Source organism: Corvus kubaryi, unplaced genomic scaffold, assembly GCF_017639235.1.
Source record: "Corvus kubaryi isolate FWS band 111438036 unplaced genomic scaffold, C.kubaryi_AGA036_p1.0 133, whole genome shotgun sequence".
In the NCBI taxonomy this organism is placed as follows: Eukaryota; Metazoa; Chordata; class Aves; order Passeriformes; family Corvidae; genus Corvus; species Corvus kubaryi.
In genome coordinates, this window is record NW_024580667.1 from 6,661,621 (window position 1) to 6,685,219 (window position 23,599).

General features: G+C 36.6%; 1 protein-coding gene across 10 annotated transcripts in view; it reads left to right on the forward strand.

Moving 5' to 3' along the window:
- Positions 1-23,599, forward strand: part of DMD (dystrophin) — a 1,181,561-nt gene that overhangs the window by 272,778 nt on the left and 885,184 nt on the right. For all 10 annotated transcript variants that reach the window (XM_042035506.1, XM_042035543.1, XM_042035536.1 and 7 more), the window contains one exon: positions 13,420-13,481. In XM_042035506.1, coding sequence (XP_041891440.1) covers positions 13,420-13,481 — 62 coding nt within the window. Of the gene's footprint in view, positions 1-13,419; positions 13,482-23,599 lie in introns of those variants that run through there.

A 23,599-nucleotide genomic window follows, 5' to 3' on the forward strand; every position in this document is an offset into this window, starting at 1 on the left:
TCACTGAATTAGCCTAAAGGTCCCTTGCATGGTAGATGGTAGATGTCAGCATGAGATTCACACCATATTCTGAGTTGGAAGGATCATCGAGTCCAGCTCTTAAGGAAATGGTCCATACAGAGACTGAACCCACATCCTTGGTGTTATTAGCACCACAGTCTGACCAACTGAGCTCATCTCAGCATCTGCATATCAGTAATTAGTCATTACTGAAGCTAAACACTGCCTCAGGATACTTGGACTCAGATCCATCTGAATACCTTCCCACCATTAATCTTTATAAATCCTCTTTTATCCTTTTATACATTAGTCCCAAGGATTTTGTATGCTCAGGAATTCCACAGTTTAACTGTGAACCATAGAGTGAGCAGGTAACTAGATTAGAAACATTAAAGTTTTGTGGAGTGTGGAGTGTGAAAACATTAAAGAAGCTAAAGAGTGTGCAAAGAAGATGTATTATTAATAAATTAAAGGAGTGGGAAGAAAATAGAAATTATACCTGATTTAAGCAGGGAAAGAGGGTGTGTATTCTCTATTGTATTCACATTAAACTGTTTTGTATAGTGCTATCTGAACTTCCTGAGAATTAATGGATATAACGTTTTTTTGATTCATTCAAAACCATCATGCTCTAATTTCAGTGAATTTCCCTTTGTTCTTGCATAGGCTTTTAGTAGCTATTAAAGCCACAGTGTAATAGTTTCAGCTTTTTTGGGTGAGATTTTGTCAGTAGTCTTTGCAGTCGAATCCTCATTTCTTCTCTCTTTGCTCTTCCAATGAGTTATCCATACATTTTTCACATTAGTTTTAACATATCCTCCTTCCTTCCTTCCTTCCTTCCTTCCTTCCTTCCTTCCTTCCGAATTCCTTCCTTCCTTCCTTCCTTCCTTCCTTCCTTCCTTCCTTCCTTCCTTCCTTCCTTCCTTCCTAATTCCTTGCTTCCTTCCTTCCGTCCTTCCTTCCTCCCTTCCTTCCTTCCTTCTGTCTTTCCTTCCGTCTCTCCCCTCCCTCCCTCTGCTGGCTTATGAGTTTTCTACCCTGAATATTTTCTGTCTTTTTTACAGTCCACCAAGTTAGAAGCCCAAACTGAAATTCCAGTATCTATTCACTCTGTTTCTCTATTAGGATGAATGTGATCAAAATATCTATGCAGATTGATTAAGGTGCCTCTAAAAAGCATTAAGCTACTAAGAAAATTACTCGTCTTTACTGTTGCAAAAACAATGGAATAGAATGACAGTATGTTTCTTCAATGTAGTTTATGGTCTTGTGAAATGTCACACTTGCCTTGAGTTGTCTAGACTGGAAAAGAACAGCTGTAAAAAGAATGACAAATAGATGTTTTTCTTCTTTTTCTGTACTGAATCTATATTAAGGAAACACAGCTCCTCTCAGTAGAGCTGAGGAGTTGGCACTGAGTTGAAATAAAAATCGATGTTTATAATAGGTAACTGTCCTAGCATCAATACTAATATTTCTTAATCTTCACTTAGTGTTATAGATATGAAATCCTTCATTGCAAGCAGTTCTGAATGATGTATGAAAAGAAAAAAAACCACTGATCAATGCATGGAATACATACAGACAACAAATATATTCGTTATCTAAAATGTTCATGTCTGGTACAGCCAGAAAATCCTACTTTTAGTTGGGAGGGCATGAAATCTGCCAGGATTTAAATACAATTTGTTATTGTAAATATTCTTGTAACTTGCTCAGACAGTGCCCACTTAATGAGAAGATGAACAGTACTCATATTAAATCTAATTTTAACAGATGTTTCACTAGTGCTTCTAAAATTCTGAAGTGCAGTAAGAATAGGGACATGTTACAAAATCTAATGATGTTATTCTAAAAATTCCTCCTTCCTCTACTTTTCCCCCTACCCCAGAATGTAAAAAAGTACCTCAAACATGGATAAGGAATTATGTATATCCTCTTTCTTCCTTGGTATTTTGGTGTTCCTGTCCATTTTATTTTTACCAATTCTTTCTACTCCTCTCTCCTGAGATAAATTTAAGATGTTGAGCTTTGTCCCCACGTGTGGATGAAAAATATGTTCCACCCCAAACTGAGTATTCAGATTTAACAAATGACAGTGCACTAGTGTCAGGCAGATGAATTTTGGATAGGATTTCTACCTAATTTCAGTTGCTTCTGTAGAAAATGTAAAAATAATCTGAGAACCTTATGCAAAGTTGTAAACAATATGTTTAACAGCACATAGCAAAGTATGTTGTTTTAGTGTTACTGTAAATAATAAAATGTTCATAAGCAGGACCTATGCCTGACTGCTTAAAAAGATACATCCTGTCCTTCCTCTGTGTGTCAGAGGCTGCCCACCTCTCGGTGTGGTACTGGAGAGACCAGAAGCCAATGCCGTCCTGTACTTCGATAGGCAAGGGTGGCACCTCACCTTAAGTATTTCTGTCTTCAGCAGTGTGATTTCTACAGCCTGTTCTCTATAATTATAGCTTTTTCCCCACTGGCTGCTTGGGAAAAACACAGTTGGAATTATTGGTAGCTCTGGGAACATTGCTAAGTTCTAACTTTAATACATTTTGTCTTAAAAATTCTAAAAAAAAGCATATTCTTTGTAATGGTTGTCACCACGTTTACGTTAAAGTCTAAAACTCACTTCTGTTGTGCCCTCATTTTTCACCATCTTAGAGGCAAAAGAGACAAACACCTCCCCCATTCTTCCAATCTGAATGTTTTTTCCCTGTGCGAGAACTGAACAGTCACTTCCCAAATAAAGCTGTTAAATGAAAAATAGAAGCCTCAGAAAGAAGCTGAAGGAAGAACAGTCTGCAGTAAACATTGTGGCTGTTTGCAAGGTGTTGCTTATGAGCTGTCTAGAAATTCAGACTTCCTTTTTCTTTTCAGGAATGCTTGACATTTTAGGGTGTAGGGGATGCACACTTAACATTCTTTTTAGTTCAGTTTTCTGTGAAGTACTGGTATTCAGACTTTTATCTTATGCTTTATGCTGGTATTTAGCCTTCACCCGTACAGTTGGAGTTTTCCCAAACATGGGGTAGTACTGGAAAATCATGCTTAGTATGCCAAACACTCAATCCTAACATGTATTTCTGAAAATATAAGATCCTTCAGTCACTTGTACGATTGGACCACTACAAACAGAAAAAAGTAGTTGTGAAATGGGAAAGGGTATAGAGGAATCAAGTTGTATTCTACGAGCTTCCCCCCTCCAATAATCACTATCAACAGGGGCTTTTGAAATGCTTCATCTTATTCTTTGACTACCCTTTCTTTTCTATCCTTGGAAGGTGGAGGATGCTTGGGAATGGTGAAAAGATGCCAAGAGACCTGACAACATGAAATCTACCATAGTTCTTTGTGAATTAAATAAATCACAACTATAGTTTAAATGCATTCATCATTACTTTGTCTACTTCAGGTGAGGTGAAAACAGGAGTGGAAAACACAGTTCACTTACCTTTAATTTACACAGCTATTCTTAGATGCATGTGCTCTTTTCTTTCAAAGTTTCTCAAATGTTGTATAGTAAGAGGACTTCTAGCTGTGGGCCAGTTGCTGCTGTCAGCTTTATAATGACAGTATCTTCACCCTAAGAACAGGGTGTGTGTATTGTAAACAATTGCATATTAACACCTTGGTCTCATTAATTGCAAACTTTTCTGATACATTCTCTGATGCCCCAGTGGCAGCTCCTCCTGATTAACTCTGGCACTAATTGGGTCAGATGAAATAAAGTAGACAGAAGTCAGTCAAGCAGACTAGAACAGCCTGTTCTCTAATTGCTTTTGACAGAGGAACAAAAAAAGAACTTGAAATATTACAGAATAGTGCTAGCTACCATGATGTAGTTAGCATGGTTGTTTGCAATGAATATTTTAATACAAACTGTAACAAATGTTGGTGTTTCAGGTATGGCTAAGCCCACCCTGCTCTGTGTTCTGCATGTGTGTGACAGGAATTTTGAGAGTCTGTGCCCATGTAAAGCCCTTGCCTATTTTTTTTTTTTTTTTTAATAGAAGCAAATCAGAGAATCTGGGACAATATACATAAAAATCAAAGTAGTTCAAACCTTTGCAACTATGCATCACTAGGTGGCATTTGCTGAAAACAGAACAGCAATTTCATTTTTACATCAGAAGGTTGTGTGAAACACTAGATACTAATGTCATGTTTTAGACTCTACATATTTTTAAATCCTGATGCTTCTTTCAGCTTCATCTGTTATCAGTTGAAAGTCTATAATTCAGAAAGTTTGTGGGCCTCTATTTCCTGTTTTTTATGTGTTCTTCTCTGGCTGGTTCATGAATTAATGTTAACTGTCCTTAGTCTCCTGTCCTCAGTCCCCTGTCCTCTACTGCTCGTGTCAGAACAGAAATAGAAACCTAGATGTTAAAAATCTCCAGCTAAGGAAGGACACAGTCTGTCTAACAGTAAACATTTATCTTCTATTTTCTGAACAAAACAAAAATAAGTGTTTATTTTTCATAAAGGTTATAAATATGAAAATTGTGGGTAATTTTATCTAGTTACATAACCTTGACATTTTTATTTCTAGTAATTAATCTCTGTTATAGTAACCCTTCCCATGCAGTGCCTCTGTCACAGCTCACTCTGAGATGGCCTGCTGATCAGCTAAATGCTGACCTCTCTTCCAAGGTTTCAAAAACACAAATAAAAACCCCAAGAACCTACACCTCCTCTGTCCTGACAAGGCAACTTCAGTGTTTGCCACAGCTCCTTTATCACAGTTTTCCTCCTCCCAGTGCGTGGAGCTCTCCTGGTGAAAACCATAAAGTCTAGAGCTGTTTAAAGTTTTTTTCAGAACAAGTTCTTATTCTGGGGGAGGTTTTTTTTTTGGTGACACTGCTGAAATACAGGACCTGCCAGTGCTGCTCTTTTCTGGCCTGTAACTTTTCCCACAGTGGTGACAGGGACGTTTATAGTCCTGGGTTCTCTTCGAGCCGGCTGGTTAAGCAGCAGCCGAGGTGAGAGTGCCTGCTTTCACTTTGAGTTAGTTTCAGCAATTCTCAGATCCTTGGTGCAGAGGAGTAACAATGCTTATTACAGGTTGTCACTGAGGGTGCAGTGCACACAAAGCAATTTTATTAGAATCTAGCCAAGGAGGATTTTCTGGTGCTGGCTGTTCAATAGGCTCAGGAGGGATGGCTGCTGCCAGGCCACAGCTGGGCCTGTCCATCTGTCCTAATGCCACTGTCCCTCCTGTGCAAGGAATAGAGTGTGGAAATACCCATGTGCTCAGAGGGGAGAAAAAAGGCTAATAGTGATTCTCTCTGTCATCAGGTATCAATTCCCATTTCCTCTGGGAAGGGATAAAAATGGGTTAAAAGTAAGAAACTCTGAAACCAGAGTTACTACAGTCAAGATGTACTAGATCTGTTTACCAGGTCTAGTCACTCTTTCAAAGAAGTTGTATGTTGGGTTTTTTTCTAAAATGTCAGTCAGGTTCTACCCTTTAGTCCAAGTCAGCCCAACAACCATCAAGGGGGCTGAGCAGCAAATATTGCCTTCTTACTCCAAGCACATTTCTGTTAATTTTTGCTGATCAACCTTACAAATCATTAGTTGGTTTTGTAAGACAAAAGGGTCAAAGTATGTCTCAGCAGCTGTGGTAAAAATTGCAGGTTTGGGCTGTGGAGTTGCAATAGATTTTATATATCAAAATAATAATAATAATAAATCTATGTGACAAAAAGTGTTTCTGTTGCTTTTATATAACATCACATGATGTATTAGCAGAATGTAACTTGTGCTTCCCTGACCCATAAACAAAAAAACAAAAAAACAAAAAAATCCAGTTCAAATGAATCCATCAAGAAAATTAAGTATTTTCCCAAAATATACAAAATATACTCCTTTGACAAGAGGAAGTTAGTATTGACCAACTCCTACTTCTCTTTCATATTTTGGTAATATTAGTATCTTTCCCCATTAACTTAGTACATTGTGTAGCACTAAGAAGACTTATCCAGAAAATGAATTTTGTTGCTTTCAACAACAAAAAACCAAACCAAAACAAAATGAAGAAAACAACCTCAAAAAAACCCCAAACCAAAAAAAACCGACAAACAAAACAAAAAAACAAACCAGAAAACCAAAAAGCTGTTAAATCATTGTCGGTATTTTTTAAGGTACTTGGATGTACTGGCAACATGATTTCATTGATGTCTGACTGCCAAAAAGTTGATAATACAATTAAATCATAAAATATTCTGCAAGTTGCAGAAAGCTGCAGTGGTTTCAGTTGGTACAGCACTTCTAGCTAGTGTGGGAGTTTAAGTGAAGACAAATATATTACCTCATTTAAAGATATAATATATGATCTACAGTATTCAGAAAATACTGTCATGACAATGGTATGATGCGAAAATAGCATGGGCTTCTACTGATATATTATCAAAGATTCTTTTAATTTGTCAATATATGTATATGACATTGAAAAATAGGTAAAAAAAAGGGACACTGCTTATACACAGGTGAATATCCAAACGAGTAATTATATATTCCCATGTAAAGATAAGGCATAAACTGAACTCCTTTTGAAGTACCAGCTCTCAGGTAGAGACAGGTTAGTTCCTTGAGATGTTATTTATCTTGTGCAGAGAAGTCTGATATATTTTAGGTTACATTTTACTAGTGATTTTCCTTTGGGAAAAACTTACTGGATCCAAAGTACTTGCTGGTTAGAGCATAATAAAAAACCCCAGTAAACAAAAACAGTTATGCTTGTGTTTGCAAAGCTGTTAATAACTAGATATGGGTATTTTTGGTAGAGTGTGGTTCAAAACACTTTCAAGTCCTTACCCTAAGGCAGGGGTGGGTCACCAGCACTTGAGTGAGGCAGATGTCCTGACATTTAGCGTTGTGTTACAGATTCTTAGGTCAAATCCATAGACATGGAGAAGTACAATCAGTTCCCAAAGCGTGTGTGTGGTGGACCAGAGGAGGACTAGGTCAACAGCTGGGAATACAATTACTAGGGTATGAACTGGAGCTGAACACCCCATGTTGTGTATACTTAAAATGTTCTGGAAGTGTGAACTGACATTCTGTTTCTTTCTTTTTTAAATTTCATTGGAATTGTGATGCTTTTGTCTTGGGAGTTCCATATGCTACAATTTATTTAGGGAAAAGGGTTGAGAACTGGTGGAGGGGAAGAAGGGCGGGGGGGTATTTAACAAACATGAACAAATTACATGAATTTGTTCAAACATAGATCTATGTGTACATTTCACAGCTGCCCATTATTGTTTTAGGAATCAAATGTAGCTTGTTTGCATTATTCTGGTACTTTTGGATGCTAGTCAAATCTTTTTGACTAAGCTGCACATGCTTCAGTAGTTCTTTTGTTCAAATTCACTGCTTCCCTGCATATGATCTTCTAGCTACCAGATATCCTTTTTTTCTCTCCAGAAAGTGTTTGTCTCTGCTTTTTCCCATCCCACTCCTACTTTTTCATATGTTTTTTTCCCCCCCAAGCCAGGGTAAAGGTGCTTATTCCCCTTCTCTCTTCCCCTGCACCCCTTCTTCATTTTTCTCTTTTTTCTTTTTCTTCCTTTTTATGTTGTTGTTTTTGTGGATTTTGTTTTGTTTTCTTTTTTTATCTTTCCTTCTGTTCCAGGCTGGCAGTCTGTTGTGTTCTCTGTCCTTTGTGCTGCTCCTGCTCCTTTTCTACACATAACATCCACACTGGTCCTCAAAAGCACTCAGTATTTTCTCTAAATAGCTAATTAGTCAGTTAGGTCAGAAGAGTGAGATCTTACATAAACACTTAAAATGCCTTAAGGAATTAAAAAAATAGGAAAAGTCAGGAAGTGGTTTCCCTAAAACATTTATAATGAGAGAACAATTCCAACTAATATAATGAAATGAGAAAAATAAAATGTTTTCTCAGCCTGACATTCGGTCTAGGCAAGGTAGTTCAATAGTTCAATGTGCTACACCAATCTATCAGTAGAAGTCTTGTAGGTTGAGTCTTATAGACACCCTCTCTTTTGTCCTCTGGGCAGTAAAGGGCATCCCTCCCTCTGAGTTCCTGTATTTGAAGGAAACAGGGAGCAAAGTCTTTTTGGTTAGGAATACACCTGTTCATTTCCTAAATTTGCCTTAAAGCTTACCAAATCTTTCTCAGAAAATTTTGATATTCTATTTTTCAGGGTGTATAGTTGTACTTTTTTTTTTTCCCCCTTTAAATCTATTTTAACGAGGGCTTTCAGTGTTCCATTTCTGCTGAGAATTTGAATAGGTTCATCAGTGTTTTGAAAAGCCTGAGATGGTCTGATTATGGTGATTTGACTCTGGTTCCACAGTAAAGTCTCAAGAGGGTAGCACAGGGAACAGGGAGTTTTAACAATATTCAGATTAAGTCAACATACTGCTCATCAGTATATTTATAGAAGATGGATGAAGAATTGCATGTTCTGTATCTCCTTACATGAGCAATAGACTTAAATTCATTGGCTGTCTCTCAAAGCAGTCTATTGTATTTCCTGTCAGCTTGTGAATGTCTTGGATGACCTCAATGACTAAAAATCAAAGCTAGTCCACTCGAATATCATTCAGTCATTGTATTGCATTGATTTCTTCTTCCCCCTTCAGATAAGCAAGAATGGGAAGGGAGCATTTCTCAGCAGTTGTAGTTACTGACAGTGTATTGTTACAGTGTACTGAAAACCTCTAAGAATAGTGAGTCGATGGAGCCAGAGTATCAATAATGTGACTATCTGTGGCCTCTTTTGTTCCTAGTGCTCCCACCATTGCTGGTACTCACTCCCACTCACTGAAGAAAATCCTGACCTTTTCTCAATCTGCATTGTTTGGCTGCTGGAAAATCAAATTGCAGTTTTGATGGTTTTATTCTCTAAAGTGCAGTGTTCCAATGAACCTGCAAACCTGCAGTTGCCATGAATGAGGCAATTGACCCCTGCCTTAACACCATTGTTTCAAAGTTTTCAAAGTTTTCGGCAGTATATGGGAATTCTTTTCTTTTTTTCCTTCCTTTTTTTTCTTTCTTTCTTGCTTATAGTTTCTGGTAGACAAAACATAACTATTCAATTATTATTTAACTTAACTCAGGGCAACACTGGGTAACAGAATAAGATGTCTCCTTTCCTATTTATGTTCCCACAGTTGGGATGAAACTGCTTGCTGAAGGTTGCATGAAATCTTCTATCACACAACTGAGCCTCCCATCACTGCCTGTCTCTGAGTGATTCAAACACTCTACAAATGTCACATCTTTATTGACATGAAAATGACAATGATTGTTTGTTTGTTTAAAGTTGAACTTTATAATCCGAGGATGTGGCTCATTTCCCGTACTCCTCAGGTACCAGTACACTTTTGTTGAATGCCTTCTATTTTTAAAAATCAGGCTGTACTTCCCCTAGAGGAGAATTTTCTAAATCACTTGCATTGGAAAACACTACTCAGATCTGTGGAAGGCAGAACATGCAGTCTTGATGTGGTAGTCTCTAGGAAGAGACTCTGTGGAGTCTCCATCCTTGGAGACAATAAAAAAAACACACTCCAGACGGTCCTGTAAAATCTGCTCTAGGTGACCCTGCTTGACTGGGGCAGTTGGACCAGATGATGTCCTTACAGCTTCAGCCATTCTGTGAGTTAGTGAAAGAAATATTTATTCAGGTGTGTCAAGAGTTGAGAGGTTGAAGGTCCTCTAGAAAAAAGGGAAGGATGCCCCAAAGTGTTCAAGTTTCCTTCTCACTGCTACATGTCTTCTGTGGGGAAGTGGCTTTTATGATATAAATGGAATGATGTAGTGACATATGTAGTGTATGTTTCTGAACCTTGGTTCATTTTACAATTTCTTGGTATTTGTCAGCTCAAATTGTTTAAAATTATTACTTTTTAGTGACTTGTTAACACTGCTCTATGCTTTCAGAATAGTATCTAGAGTATACCAGGTATTTAAAATGGTTTTTTCCTGTTGCCATTTTTTATTTAATATGTTTGGTGGTATTTGAGCAGATAGGGTGTTGTGGAAAAATAAGTGTAGTAAAAAGTGTAGTAAGAGATGACAAAATCTTGGAGTTTTTCTTGTGGAAAATAGAAATTTGCATTGGAGTGGTAGGTGGCAAACATGAGCTATTAAGTATCTAGGAAAGTGGTATGGTGACCACTTGCCATTAATAATAGCATCTTTGCTCTGTTGAATCATGATTGTTCCCAAGCATCCTTCAGTGTGCCACTTGTCTCTATTAGCCTTGCTGCCTGATTAAGTGTCAAAACTGTCCTTTGTCAGATGATTAGCTTCATTAATACTGCACTTTCTCTCTGGGTCATAATTTATTATGAGGCCTAACCTGGAATAATACTTCAAAAGTCAAATGTGCAGTTAACTAATATGAGAGGTTTGCATTCACAGCTGCAAAGCTGGATGCTCATCATCAGAGCACATTTGTAGTTAGAGCAAGATCTGTTCAGTGGTACTAGAGGCTGTCGGGCATGACAATCAGGGAAATCTTACTGCTCAGTATCTCTGTTTTCTGGAAGGCTTTTTGCAGACCTCAGAGTCTGTGTTGATAACCTACAGAAAATGAGGTTAAACCTATTCCACTCAATGTTCATCAATTTGAGGAAAGCATTTTTGCTGTGGGAAGCGATCCCATTGTTACTGCGATAAAGGGATTCAGGATCCATGTAGTGTTTCATGTTTAAATCTAACCTGAGGAGAAACAGTACACTATTCTGCAGTTCTTTCTGCTTGAAAGAAAGGAAATAAACATACCATATTACTCTTGAACTAGTGAAGGAATTACCTGCCTGGCCATTTGATTATTCTTGTCTCACAGTAAAAGCACCTGCAAGGACATTCACTGGCTCACTGCTGAAGGATCTCTTATAAACACAGCATTATGAAAGTGGCACAGGAGTGTTCTTGGCACGTTTCTGCAGCACCTAGATAAATGTCATTCAGCTTCCACATCTAGCATTCAATCCATAAATCTGGGCTAAGAGAACATCTCTTTTGAAAAGATCATGTTTACAGTGGGGAAATCATGCCTTGCATAACCAAAAGATTGATTCTTTTTTAGGTTAGGAGGCTGTCACTAACAAATTGTTGTGGTATAAACTTGTCAGAGCAAGTACCTAGAGATAAAAGTGCTTGCAATGATTTCTATATGAAGATAACAGCAGTGGAATAGATTTGTAGCAGAGCATTGCCTGAACTTTGAATAACTTTCAAACATTTAAATTATGGGATTGACTCTCATTTTTCTCAGGAGACCCTGATTTTTGTTAGCACAGTGGACATGAATTAACTGGTGACTAGCAGTTGAATCACTCGCAACTTTTCACACAATCTTTGTGAAAAAAACCCAACCAAACAAAACCAAACAACCCACTCTGTTACTACATATGCTATTACAGCTGCCTCAGCTGGAAAAGCAGAACTTTGAACAGTTTGAAGACGTGTTTTTGTCTGTTTCCTTGTCCCTGATAAATATCACATAATATTGTTTGTGCAGTTTGAAAAAGGTGGTTTCGCCTCTTTTTACTTTTCCTTGCTAAATGCCAAATTATTCTTTGAATCCATTTGCATTTGGCAGTTTTAGCAGAGATGATTAAACATAAGCAGCTATTTATGTGTAATATTTTATATGAAGTTGCTGAAGAAGTTTGTAATAAAACATCAGATTGAATATTTATCTTCCACCAAGAAAATGTATCTTTCTTCTCTCATCTTCTGTGTACTGCATGTGGCTGGAATGAAACAATTCATATAATAAACAACTTATAGTCAATACAGAGGGAAGTGTTGCTTGTGGGAAAAAAGAATATTTTTAGCATCATGTATAACCAAAAGCATGCAACTTCTTCACATGCTGTTGCTTTTAGATGAGTCTCTTAACTATTCAAGTATTACTTTCAGCTAAAGGATGAAGCTGACAGCGTTATTTGGGATAGATAGCAGTAGAAGTCTAGGAAGTTTATTGTAGCAAATATATATATATTAGTGGCAGAGTGTATATAATGCATTACTTCTATGGCAAGTTTCCAGTTGTACTATTGTGTTGTCATTCTTTTTTCGCTCAAGATCATCTGAACACAATTAGAATAAGCTCCTTCTTGTATGCAGTAGTTCTTTGTAATGAAATAGTAACTTTGCAAACTCTAGTAGTTTTTCATAAGTATCTTGTATCTTTGAAACTGGAAAACATTCTGTTGGGAAAGGTATTTTTAACGTTACTGAGCTGAGGTTTTAAGAACAAGAGATATATTTGTGTCAAAAAGATTTGCCTTGTCTTGGCTCCTTGGACAGGTGGAGGGAGGGAAAGCAAAGTACATTATTCATGCCATGCATTCCTCTTCTAGCTCATCTATACCTGCCTTTCAAATTTGGCTGAATCCATTAACATTATTAATTGCTGAACATTTCAGAAGGGAATTTAATATCCCTTTTTATTTAAGAAGTGTAGAGAATTTTACTGCAAACCAAAAGGCTGCATTGAGTGAACTTTATTTTACTGTAAGCATTCTGCACCCTTTTTCACATATGCCCTTCAGTTCTAGTTGGGGTTGATTTTGTTTCGCCAAGAAAAGTCTGTCTTTTATATTTCAGGGATGATGCCTAATAGATCTTTTTGAGCAAATGCTTACAAAGTTCTAGTTTGAAATATTTTTTTTCTCTTTCAACCTATATAAAATACATCAGAATTGTACTTTTGTTTGTCCAGTTCCATTCAGCATCAAGACTACTTATAACTTAGATACAGGAATCAAGGCCTAAGATAAATCATCTCCCTCTATAAAGATTTCATGCTAAAGAATAGAAAAAGAATTTCATGTATGGCTGAACAAATATGTGTGTGGGGTTTTTTTTCTTTTTCCACTGGAGGAAAAATATATAACAATTTGTGACAGGTAAATAGTTGCAAGTTAGAAAAGGCATAAGGTACATCAGGAGCTGCCAGTGGAGAACTATTATTGGGGTCCAGAAGATTTTACTTCCTCAAGGAATTTGAGGAGGTGGATATAATGTTATTTCAAGTACTTTTCTAGAAATGCTGTAGAAGATTTTCCTGATGCCAAAACCATCTGATGACATGTTTGGGTATTTTTATACCTATATGAAATTAAAAATTAGAAGGGGATGTTTCAGATCCTACTTCAACATGTTCTCTTCCAGAAGAAAAGAAACCACAGGATAAGTCAGTTGAACTAGGGATATAGACCATGACTATGAAGGGGACCTGTAGACCGTCAGAATGTGTCGATGTAATTGTCAAAGACAGAATACATCCAAACAGATTTCCTGGCTGTGTTTGAAGTATTATTAAAAGCTTTAGAATAAACCAAGACTGAAACATTAATCAATAATATTGCATTATTTTGTTGAATAATTCTAATGAAGTGCTTTTTTTTTTCCTCTGGCAGATGAACGGGAAGATGTTCAAAAGAAAACTTTCACAAAATGGATAAATGCACAGTTTGCTAAGGTAATTTATTTATTTATTGACCAAAATATCTTTTGTATATTTAAAAAAACAACCCTAAAGAAACCTGATATTCCTACACTTAGTTTTGAGGCTTAGTTTTCAAGATAACAGTTGTAAGTCTCAGATATTGCTGAATGCAGTTGACTGATTTATTAGAAAAAAATGTTCAAGCTTTATTCCTTTGATTTCAGCGGTGATTGAAATGTAAGAAGCCGTCCTTCTCTCAAAATGTTCTCTGTCTCACCCTACTTTGCCTGTTCTCAACTAGTGATGCATCTGTATTACTCTTTGTTGGATTCCTTTGTTATGCTTCTAATATATGAAGGAGTTTCCTCTATTAGACTTGTCTTTTCTTGTTTCTAATTGCAATTGCATCCTTAATAAAACTGGATGAATTGGAGAAGAGCAAGGTCAGAGAGAAGAGGTGTGATCCAGTTAACAAATTATGAAAGTCAATTATAACATGTTTTGAAATAGTTATTTTTGAGAATGGTAGATCATAAATGGAGTGGAAAAAAAAGACCAAATAACTAATTTATTTAAAGCATGCCCTTCTGGCAGTATATAAAGATTTTATTTTTAATACTCAGAAAAAATTCTGCTTGAACTATTAATTTGCTGAAACTTTTTTCTTTAATTCCTGGAGGATAATTACTCAAGTGTATTTGCCAGTAATAAAACAAATCAATCCCACCATTTGTCATTTTACTAGGCAATAGACAGTAATGAAATAGTAGCTGTGATGTATCTTCTGTTTAGTCGGGCTTTTGATTGTGTCCCATCTGATTTTACTCATTAAAAAAGGGGAGTAAGATAATCTGGATACAACCACCACAGTGTTGAAAAACATGCTCAGCAGTGGTTTAGTCCATCATGGAGTCCCACAGGGCTTTTCCACGGTCTAGAGCATTTTCTTATACTGATTCAAGTGATTTATACAGCACCCATTTGTGCTCGGCATCTTTACAGCAGAGATGTCCAGCAATTTGGAGGACTGGATGAGGATGAAATACAGTCTTGAACAAATGATGAATTACAAGACAACTGTGAAATATTATGTTTAGGACAGCAGTAAAACATATGCATACAGAAGAGGGGGGATAGCTGGGCTGGCAATAATAAGCCCAGGGAAAGCTCTGGGAACTGTCTGGAATCACAAACAGAATGAATCCACAACATGGTACTATTGCAGAAAAAAAAAAAAAATAAAGAAGGGCAACTTTTATATGGCTCTGATAATGGAAGTGCTTCACAGAAAGTGAAATATGTAATTACTTTCTTTTTCGTGGAAATAGTGAGATTTTAGCTTGAGTAATTTGTAATCTTGCTTTTCCATGTATGAATAAGTAGCCCCAGCAACAATCATTTGATACAGCCTAATTTAAAATGTATTACCAGTTAGGCCTTTTTATGGTCACAGAAATCGTTGTGGAAAATTAAGAGTAACTGTTTTGCATCTATATCTAAATAAAATGCAATGCTCCTAAAGCATTATTTTCTCAGAAATTATTGTTTTATGGAATAGCAAAGCTTGCAGTTACTGAGGAAACTCGGACCAAGTCTGCAGAAGAATAACAAGAATTATGAAGGGTTTAGGAAATACCTATCAACAGATGCTTTTAATGTTAGGTTTGAATTGTTAATCTGACTGATCTAAAGGCCTTTCCTCCAATTCCAGTTCTACTTTAATGGTGTTTTAGCTACTTTTTACTTGAGTTTTATAACAGTATGTTTAGTTGCATGTGAAAATGCATTTGTAGACATATATTTGTAAAAGTACTAGCCTCCCTCTCCTTCATTTGGGCTCTGAGAAAAACCTCCTAAACATTATTTAAGTTTTTATTTGCCTGAAGCATGACCTGGGTTTTTTTGGATGGGGTCTGATTTCAGCTATCAAAAAACTCTTGATCTTTAAATCTTGAAGAAATTACTTCTTTCTGGGGATTTTAGGACAGATATACAGGAGGTCTTGCTGTCCCAGGACAGTCTTTCTCCCTCTTCTAACAGCTCAGAGATGTGGTCTTCAAAACATGAAAGTGGATCTCCTTGTGAAACCTACAGTATGTCCCTCTTCTTCTCCTGATTTGTTTGAGGTGGTTCAAATCCATCTCTGTTTCTAGCTGTGGAATTGATTTCAGTTAACAGGCTACTCCTTGTTAGTGATTTCTCATCATTGTCAGCTTTGTAAAAGTGCTAAATGAATTACTTTGATTGTAGAATTGGTTTTTATTCAATCCTGTGTAGTTCTAGAGGTGCTGGTTTGAGCAGATTAGCCTACAGGGTTGGAATTAAGACAGAGAAATATATTACATCATTCATTTCTCTTATTTGTGAATAGTGAAATCTAGGTCACTAATTAGCTGTAAAATAGTTCGGATTAAATGAAATTATGTTAGATAATTCTCACCCATCCACCACCTTCCGTATATTAAAAAAAACCCATATTTATACAGTCAAAATAAAAGCTTAGTTCTAAATATTCTAAATCTTCATTTTTGTTGGGTGTATAGTGCATTTCTCCCCAAAGAGTTGCATTACTTTCCTAAAAATTCAATGTTTAGAGCAGCTGTGTCTCAGTGTATTTATTCATAAACTAAGCTTTCAAAACACTCAGATTTGCAAGTTGTTTCACATGACCTGTGATGTAAATACAAATAATGCTTTTAAATGGGAGAGGTTGTAAAGAATTGAAAAATAATTTTCTAATTTATGTGTCACCAGCATAGCTTGAGGACCCACATGTAATTTTTACCTGTGGGGGAAGAGAGTTGTCCTTTCTCTGGCCATGCCCACAGTTACATTTCAGTTGGATCATGTGTACCTACTTTAGACTCCGATGTCTCCAGTTTAGCAGTGAACTGTGCTACCTCTTAGCTGGGGAGTCAAGTCCCTAACATGAAATCCATAACAAAGTTTCAGCCACACAATCTTGACAGTTTTCTGTCTGTGATGTGTAGAACCTAAAACCTCTGGAGTGCTACCAAGAAGTCTGTGAAAGGGTATCTAGGAAAAGATAGCAGAAATATCAGGAATATTTCAGTTGCTATAGGTGAGGCTGTGTCTCACTTCAGACTTTTTTTGGTGAGTTGAGTAGGCGCTTTAAATGGAAAAAGTGGGGAAAATACATTTTGCAGGTCCCTCTTACAGATGCTCAAAAGCCCAGGTTTCTCTCTAATTCTTACTTTTTTTACTAGCCAGAAAATGGATTATGCAGAAGTCTGGGCCTTGAAAATTAAAGTATGTGACACATCTATAAGAAAATCATCAAAGTTCCAGTAGGAAAGGCCAAAAGTTGGCTTTAATGTTTGTGAGATAGAACAGTAAATTCAAAGTATAAGAGAAATGGGAGAAGGTAATCCAAGAGACCTCTCTTTTCCCCGTTGTAATCATAGACATAGGGTGTGACTTTCTTTAGTGATACCTTCTTGGTTTACCGTCTAAATGGTATGCAATATGTTGAAACTTAAAGCAATTTTTAAAATGTGGAACATAATAATTTAACATCATTTAATTCAGAAAGAACTTTTCTTTGTCCTCGGATGAAGTTTATTTATAAAATAACGAAGTTCTGCAGGCTGTATGTAATGATATTAAAGGAAAGTATTATAACCTAGTTTTTAATAATAGAACTGTAATTAGAGCTCTCACAGAGATATGTCTAGTCCTGGGTATGACAGCTTTTGCTCAGATACCAACTTTTAAAAATTGATATAACTGAAACCTGAACTTTGAGAGAATGCAAATCTGTCACAGTCCTGCAAGTTTATCAGCTCTCTGCTGCAACTTTGAAACAAACACAAAAATCACCTTAACAGTGCCTGTACCCCATTGTAAACGATTTTATGTTGCCTCACTGGTTGAACATTTTGACTCATTCATTGAATAATAGGCTTCAAAACAGAAAGTGCTACTGAAGATGGAAATACTCTTTACTTGCATATAGGAAAGAGCTTGTATATGCTAATTAATTCTATAAGGAAAACATGAAAATTCCATCACAAAAAAAAAAAAAAAAAAAAAAAAAAAAAGTAAAAAATCAAAAAGCAACACCCAGCCCTAAAAAGGAAAGGGTAAATTCCTATGACAAAAGAAATATGGACATTTTTTTTGTTCCCTCATTATAGAGAGAGTGTCTCAAATTACTGACAATTTTAATGTCAGCAGTAGAAGTATCTGTTACTAGTACAGAGAAGGACATGTTCTAATAACTGGAAGTTTTGGCAGCTTGAATTTCAGGGTGTAGCCTTATGGCTAGCTGGAGGTCAAAGCTTAACCTATAAGTGGGTTTCATGAAAGAATGTTAATTTGTGAAGGAGCTTTCAGTGTTTTAGTCTGTGATATCAAATAACAAATGTTCATAAGATCACTTGCAAACAATATTTTAGTCTGTGATATCAAATAACAGATGTTCATAAGATCACTTGCAAATTCAGAGGTTTATGTATATTGCCCACATTTCTGCAAAAAAAGAAAAAAAGATAATTCCACCACATAGTCAAAGACACTATAGATGACAGTAGACTTTTTCATGTAAACACTGTAATTATTAATCTCCAACTGCATAGGAACAAGTGTCAGAATATAAAAGATGTTAAATTTGGGGAGGAAAAAAAGTGGGTAATTTTTTATGGTTTCTTTACCTCATGCTTGGATTTTCTTCCCTTTTGTTTTGATGAATCAGAATATGAAAAGGATACCAAATATTACATTACTTAGCTTTTACCAAGATCATTTGGTAGTTCTCCTTTAAGTGGAGAATTTAAGCTGTGAAAAATGGCACCTTTTTATGGGCAGATGGAAATATTAGGAGGTAGTTATATGTGTGGTGACTGTGGAATTAGATTCCATTCTTGTGTGATCATGTGAAGAAACACTGTCATGATGCAACCTGTGCCAAAGAAAGTAAGGTTGACAGCTTCATTTAGAATATGTGTGGCTAGTAGAACAGCAGTCAGCAAAATTAAATACACCTTTACTAATTAAATTGTTTTGAAAAGCACCTAAATTGTTCAGTGGAGTGGTCTATGCAGGGATAAAGGGAACACACAAGAGAGCATTGCTTACAACTTTAGTCAAACTACACAGCAGTTAAAATAATTTAATTATTCAGGGTTTGTGTATGACATATTATGGGATGTGTGGTGATGATCTCAGTTCTTTTCACCTTCTTGAGATCATGGGCAACCTGAAATTATTCAAGACTCTTTAGTGGTCTCTTGTGATTGTAGGTTAAGTGCCTTCTGCATATCAGACAACAGGAATGGCTGACACACGTGAACTGTTTACTGGTCTTTTGAGGAAGCGTGTCACATAGTTGAGGTCCAGAGAGAGAGCACTGCAATAAGTCTGGCATTCAATAGAGAAATTTGCAGTGCTGCATTTGCTGACACACTCGCTCAGTTTTCCATGCTATCACTCACAATGACTTCAAATTAAAATAATTTTTAAAAGCGACTCATGAAAAGGTGATTTCAGTGTGAAGACTCTGGGATGGGAGTAATTGGGTGAAATTCTGTGGAGAAGACAAAAATAGTCTCCTTTGGCAACACTGTTTAAGATTCTGCTTCTATGGAAATGTGTTTACCCCTGTGAATAATCTGTGTCTTTAGCCATATTTCTGGACAACAGTTAATAACCAAGAAGAGTAGCTGAAGGGAGGGATGGAGGCTGGCAACAAATCAGAAAAACACAGATTAAAATGTTCAATATTAGCTCTCTCCAGACTGCTTTCCTGACAGCTAACCTAAATGTCAAATGAAGACAGCTGCTTAGATGAGTGGGTGACTGGTAGGAAAATTAGAATTAAATCCTATACTTTGAGGTTCTGATCAGTGTGCTTAAGCTTCACTGATGTCTGCTGGTATGTTGTTTTTTCTAAAATCAGAGCAGTAGTTGCCTATGCCTTTCTATGAGACCAGAAAGGATCCCTAGTTGTTTCAGGTAATAAAAACTATCAGTAGGGTGTGCTGGTGTTGTAGGATTTCTGTTTCAGAATTCAGTTCCAGAGAGTACATCAGCACTGGCTTTGCAGGACAGAACTTAAATATTGCTGTAGATAAGTTCAGAGAAGTTCATTTGGATAGCTGTGGTGCTTTAGCCACTTACAGAGAATTTAGTGCCTGCACAAAAGCCTGCTGGAGAAACACAATAAATAAAAGTTTGCTGAGCTCCATGTTGCTACTAGATCATTAGAGTTCTGCTGAATTTCACCAGAAAGAAATCCGTGCTCTGTTCATCTAAGGAGCACCTAATTTGGAGATAAATATAAAGGAGGATCACATATCACATATAAGAGCATTAATTCCAGGGCAAAGAAAAAGATGGACTGTTAGTAAAATTTTGAAATTGTGTCTGTGCTAAAACTCCTATGAGTTCTTTAAAATTCACGTGTTAAAAGGGAGTATGGTAGATAATAGCTGAGTTCATTGATTAGACATGGATAATACCTTGTGAGCAGCCTCAGAATTTATTTTTTCTTCTGAAAGAAAACTCTCAGAAAACCTGATAGATTTAAAATGGTATAATTTGTGATAAATCTGTAAAAAAAATATTTGTAGGTGTTATTTGTTGTTGGTTAGATACCATGATTGATATTTGTCCATCCTAGATACCTAAGCGTTCTGTTTGATTGTCAGCCTAAGTACTACAGTAAAAGTGAGAAAGAACAGCTTCCTAATGTGGGAGCCAAATGACTTTTTTCTGCTACAGTGTGGCAAATAACCAGAACTCTCATTGAAGATTAATAGTTCTTAACTTTGAGTTGCAGCTCTGTGTGATCAACACTACCCTTGGGACACATCCTGTTTTAAAATACTAGGCTTTCTTGTGCCAGTAACCTTTCTATAATACATCTTGCAAGAACACACCAAAGGCCCATCATGTCCATTCTGTATCATTAAATTAAAAGCTTTTGAAGCCAAATGATGTTTAAACCTGGTGTAGAAAACACATTTGCATTGCTAAGGCTTAAGAGATTTTTATTTTTTGGATATCTCCAGAATACATAAGGAAGTATCAGGCAATACACATGCTCAGAATTATTTTCATTGAGATATATATATATATATATATATAAATATATATAAAATAAGCTATTATTGCTCTATATTCTGTGTTTTTCTTATGATGCAGTAAAATGGGATTCTAGCTGTGTGAATATTTATTATGCTTCAATTAAATTTCCTTTGGAATGAAAAATAAGTTAAAAGGTATTTTCACTGTAATTTTTAAGGTAATATCAGTGGCAATATTGCTACTTATTTTACTTAGAATTTCATTTTGGAACCTGTACTATCTATTAATATATATTTTATAGGGGTTTTTTTGTATGGCCAAGAAAGTTATCATGAACAGGATGTTACTAAGAACTGAAACAGGCACAGTTTAAAGACACAAATATCCTCATGCATTGAATTTTGCATATAGCATCAACACTATATGTGAGCTTTGAGTTTTAGTAACTTGATGACTTTTTATATTTTGTTTACAAAGCAATTTTTCAGCTTACTCTTGAAGTATCTCCCTATATAATCCAGTTATTATTTATAAGTATTTAATTTTGCCCAGTGTAGAGGCCTGAGTGCTGGAGATAGAGATTTTATGCCATCACTACTGTAAGAACAAGGAACACCAGAAGCTGTGTGGTGTCACAATGCAGCATGTCAAAACCAAAGTCGTGTTTAAGAGGGAGGGCTTCTCTATTTTTCCCGTTCTTGGTAACATCAGAAGCCTGAGCCTCATGACCCACTGTGGCTATCACACAGCTGGAGATGCTTTGCAAATTGTCAGTACAGAAAAGAACCCTTTCACTGAAAACCTAGAAAGGAGAAAAATTGTTTTTGGTTCTGCTTCAAAGTCACAAAGGGATGTGTTCAACATTAACAAAAAAGCTAATCGAACTGTCTCTATATTGGTTGTGATTACATTTTAGGGTTTTTTTAAAATTAATGTTCAGACAGTGAAGATTTTTTTTTATTGTTTTCATGAAGGGAAGGGATTTTCTAATGTTTCTCCTCCAAAACATTCTCCCATTACTAGGAGACTTTACAACTTTGCCTGTTGTGGGCTTTTTTTTCCCCAAAAAATGTCTAAATGATTTCAGTTTAACAAGACAGCTCTTGGAGAGCAGATTAATTTTCACTTTGATGATAAGTGAAACTTCTCCTTCCACCTCATTATCTGCAAGTCTTTTGGTGGAGCTGAGGCTGCTGGCTGTGTGTCTCAAAAGACCTTTTGCTTCTGAGTGAGGCTGGCTTCTGTCTGCTCCCATGACTGTACAAGCACTGACATGTTTCCTCTGCTTTGCCTTGGTGGACATAAATTCAAAACAAGCTACAGTTCAGGAGCAGCTTTTCCACGGGGAAAACGGGCTCTTTCTCCACCAGAACTACACCCATCTCCAAGCCTGATCCCATTCCCTAGCTAAGGTGGCAGTGGTGCCACAGACATCCTGCCTGTGAGTGCAGCAACCCTTGGAGGAAATCCCCCTTAGTCAGGGAGAATTAGGGCTCTCACTACTGCAGTAGGGCCACTGAAGTCTGTGAAGATATTCTCAATATCTTTTGTTTCCATGTGCAAACGTTATGTTACTTCTCCAAATCAAATTTGAGGGGTTAAAATGTTTTTCACAAAAATGGCTCCTAACACATGTGCAAGCATATGATGTGAAACAATGAGCATGACAAAACACTTTCACCATTAGAAATGTCTGAGTGAGCACAACTACATTTTAAACGTATCTAAGATGATGCAGTATCACAGGCTGTTAATCTGAAATTTCTGAGTGAATTAGTAAAATTAGGGAAACTAAAATACATGCGTTTTTATTATGTTAAAATTATTTGTCTTTGCATTCTTCATTTTGTAGACTCTTGTAGAATAACAAGAGCTTCCCTGAGATGTATTAGACATGCCAAGTAAGCGAAGTAATCACTACTGCTGGCAATAGAGGGCAGTGGACTGTCATTTGTAATATGTTTTACTAGGGGAAAAAATAATCAAGTTACGTTTATTGAGATCTTTCACCTTTTTTTCCTCACACCTGGCCTTTCACCTCCTAGATTTCTATTCAAATTCTTATCCTTTCTGTTGCAGTGTAAGTAAAATGGATTAATCTAAATAAAATTGTTCACTTGAAGTTATTATTGTATATGTATCTTGAGAGGGGAATAGGAGCAAGCTAAATATAGCACTACAATATTGGTCTCAGTGGTGCATATGTCTAGCTTGTGAATTTGTAAACATTTACAAATTTGCATGATTTTTGCTGGCAGTAGACATCATCATTTCCATGCTCAGAATTCATTACTATTACATCTAATCATCTTCAGAATCTCCAAAGCACAACTCTTCATGCAGAAAAATAAGACTTTAGTGGATTTACATTATGCTTCAGAAGTTCAAAAATAAAACCAGTAGAAAAAAACAATTTTTGAGCTATTGTCTCCATTTATCTGAATGCTCTCTTATGGAAACCTACTGAAGCTCGAGCAAATCATATTGACCATTCTCCCTATCTACAAAAGAGTCATCACATGTCTCTGATTCAGTGCTGAGAGTAAAAGAGCAGGTGCAAGCATGTACATTTAGGACTGGTGGATCTCTCTCTCGATCTTCCTAAATCACTGAAACAGGTCCATCATCTCTGCTTGTGTCAGTGTCATGCCCTGTTAGTCAGTGAGGCTGAAAGCAAGGGAGAAACTTGTCACCAGCCCAGCTCCTCACCTGCACGCCTTGGCTAGGACCTCCAATGGGCTCCTGCCCTCCCCTGCTGCTCTGTACCATCCCTAAACTTCCCTCTGCCGGAGGTAGTGGGGACACTTTGTGCCTCTCACACATATATCCTTTTTTATAGTCTGCCTTTGACATCAGGAGGATTGGCAATTCCTCCCATGTGTTTAAATGCTCAAAATATTTTTTTTTAAAACATATGCCTTAGAGGTAACAAAACCCCTAGACAACCCAAAGCAAAGACAGTCCTTCAAACCACAAAGTATTTAGTTTTGGGCAGACCACATCAGTGTTAAAACTGCATTTTTGGATGTTGATATATCAGTGTTGGTGATGATGAGGTGACCCACCCCAGTCCTGTAAGCACTTGTGTTTTTTGTGTATCACGT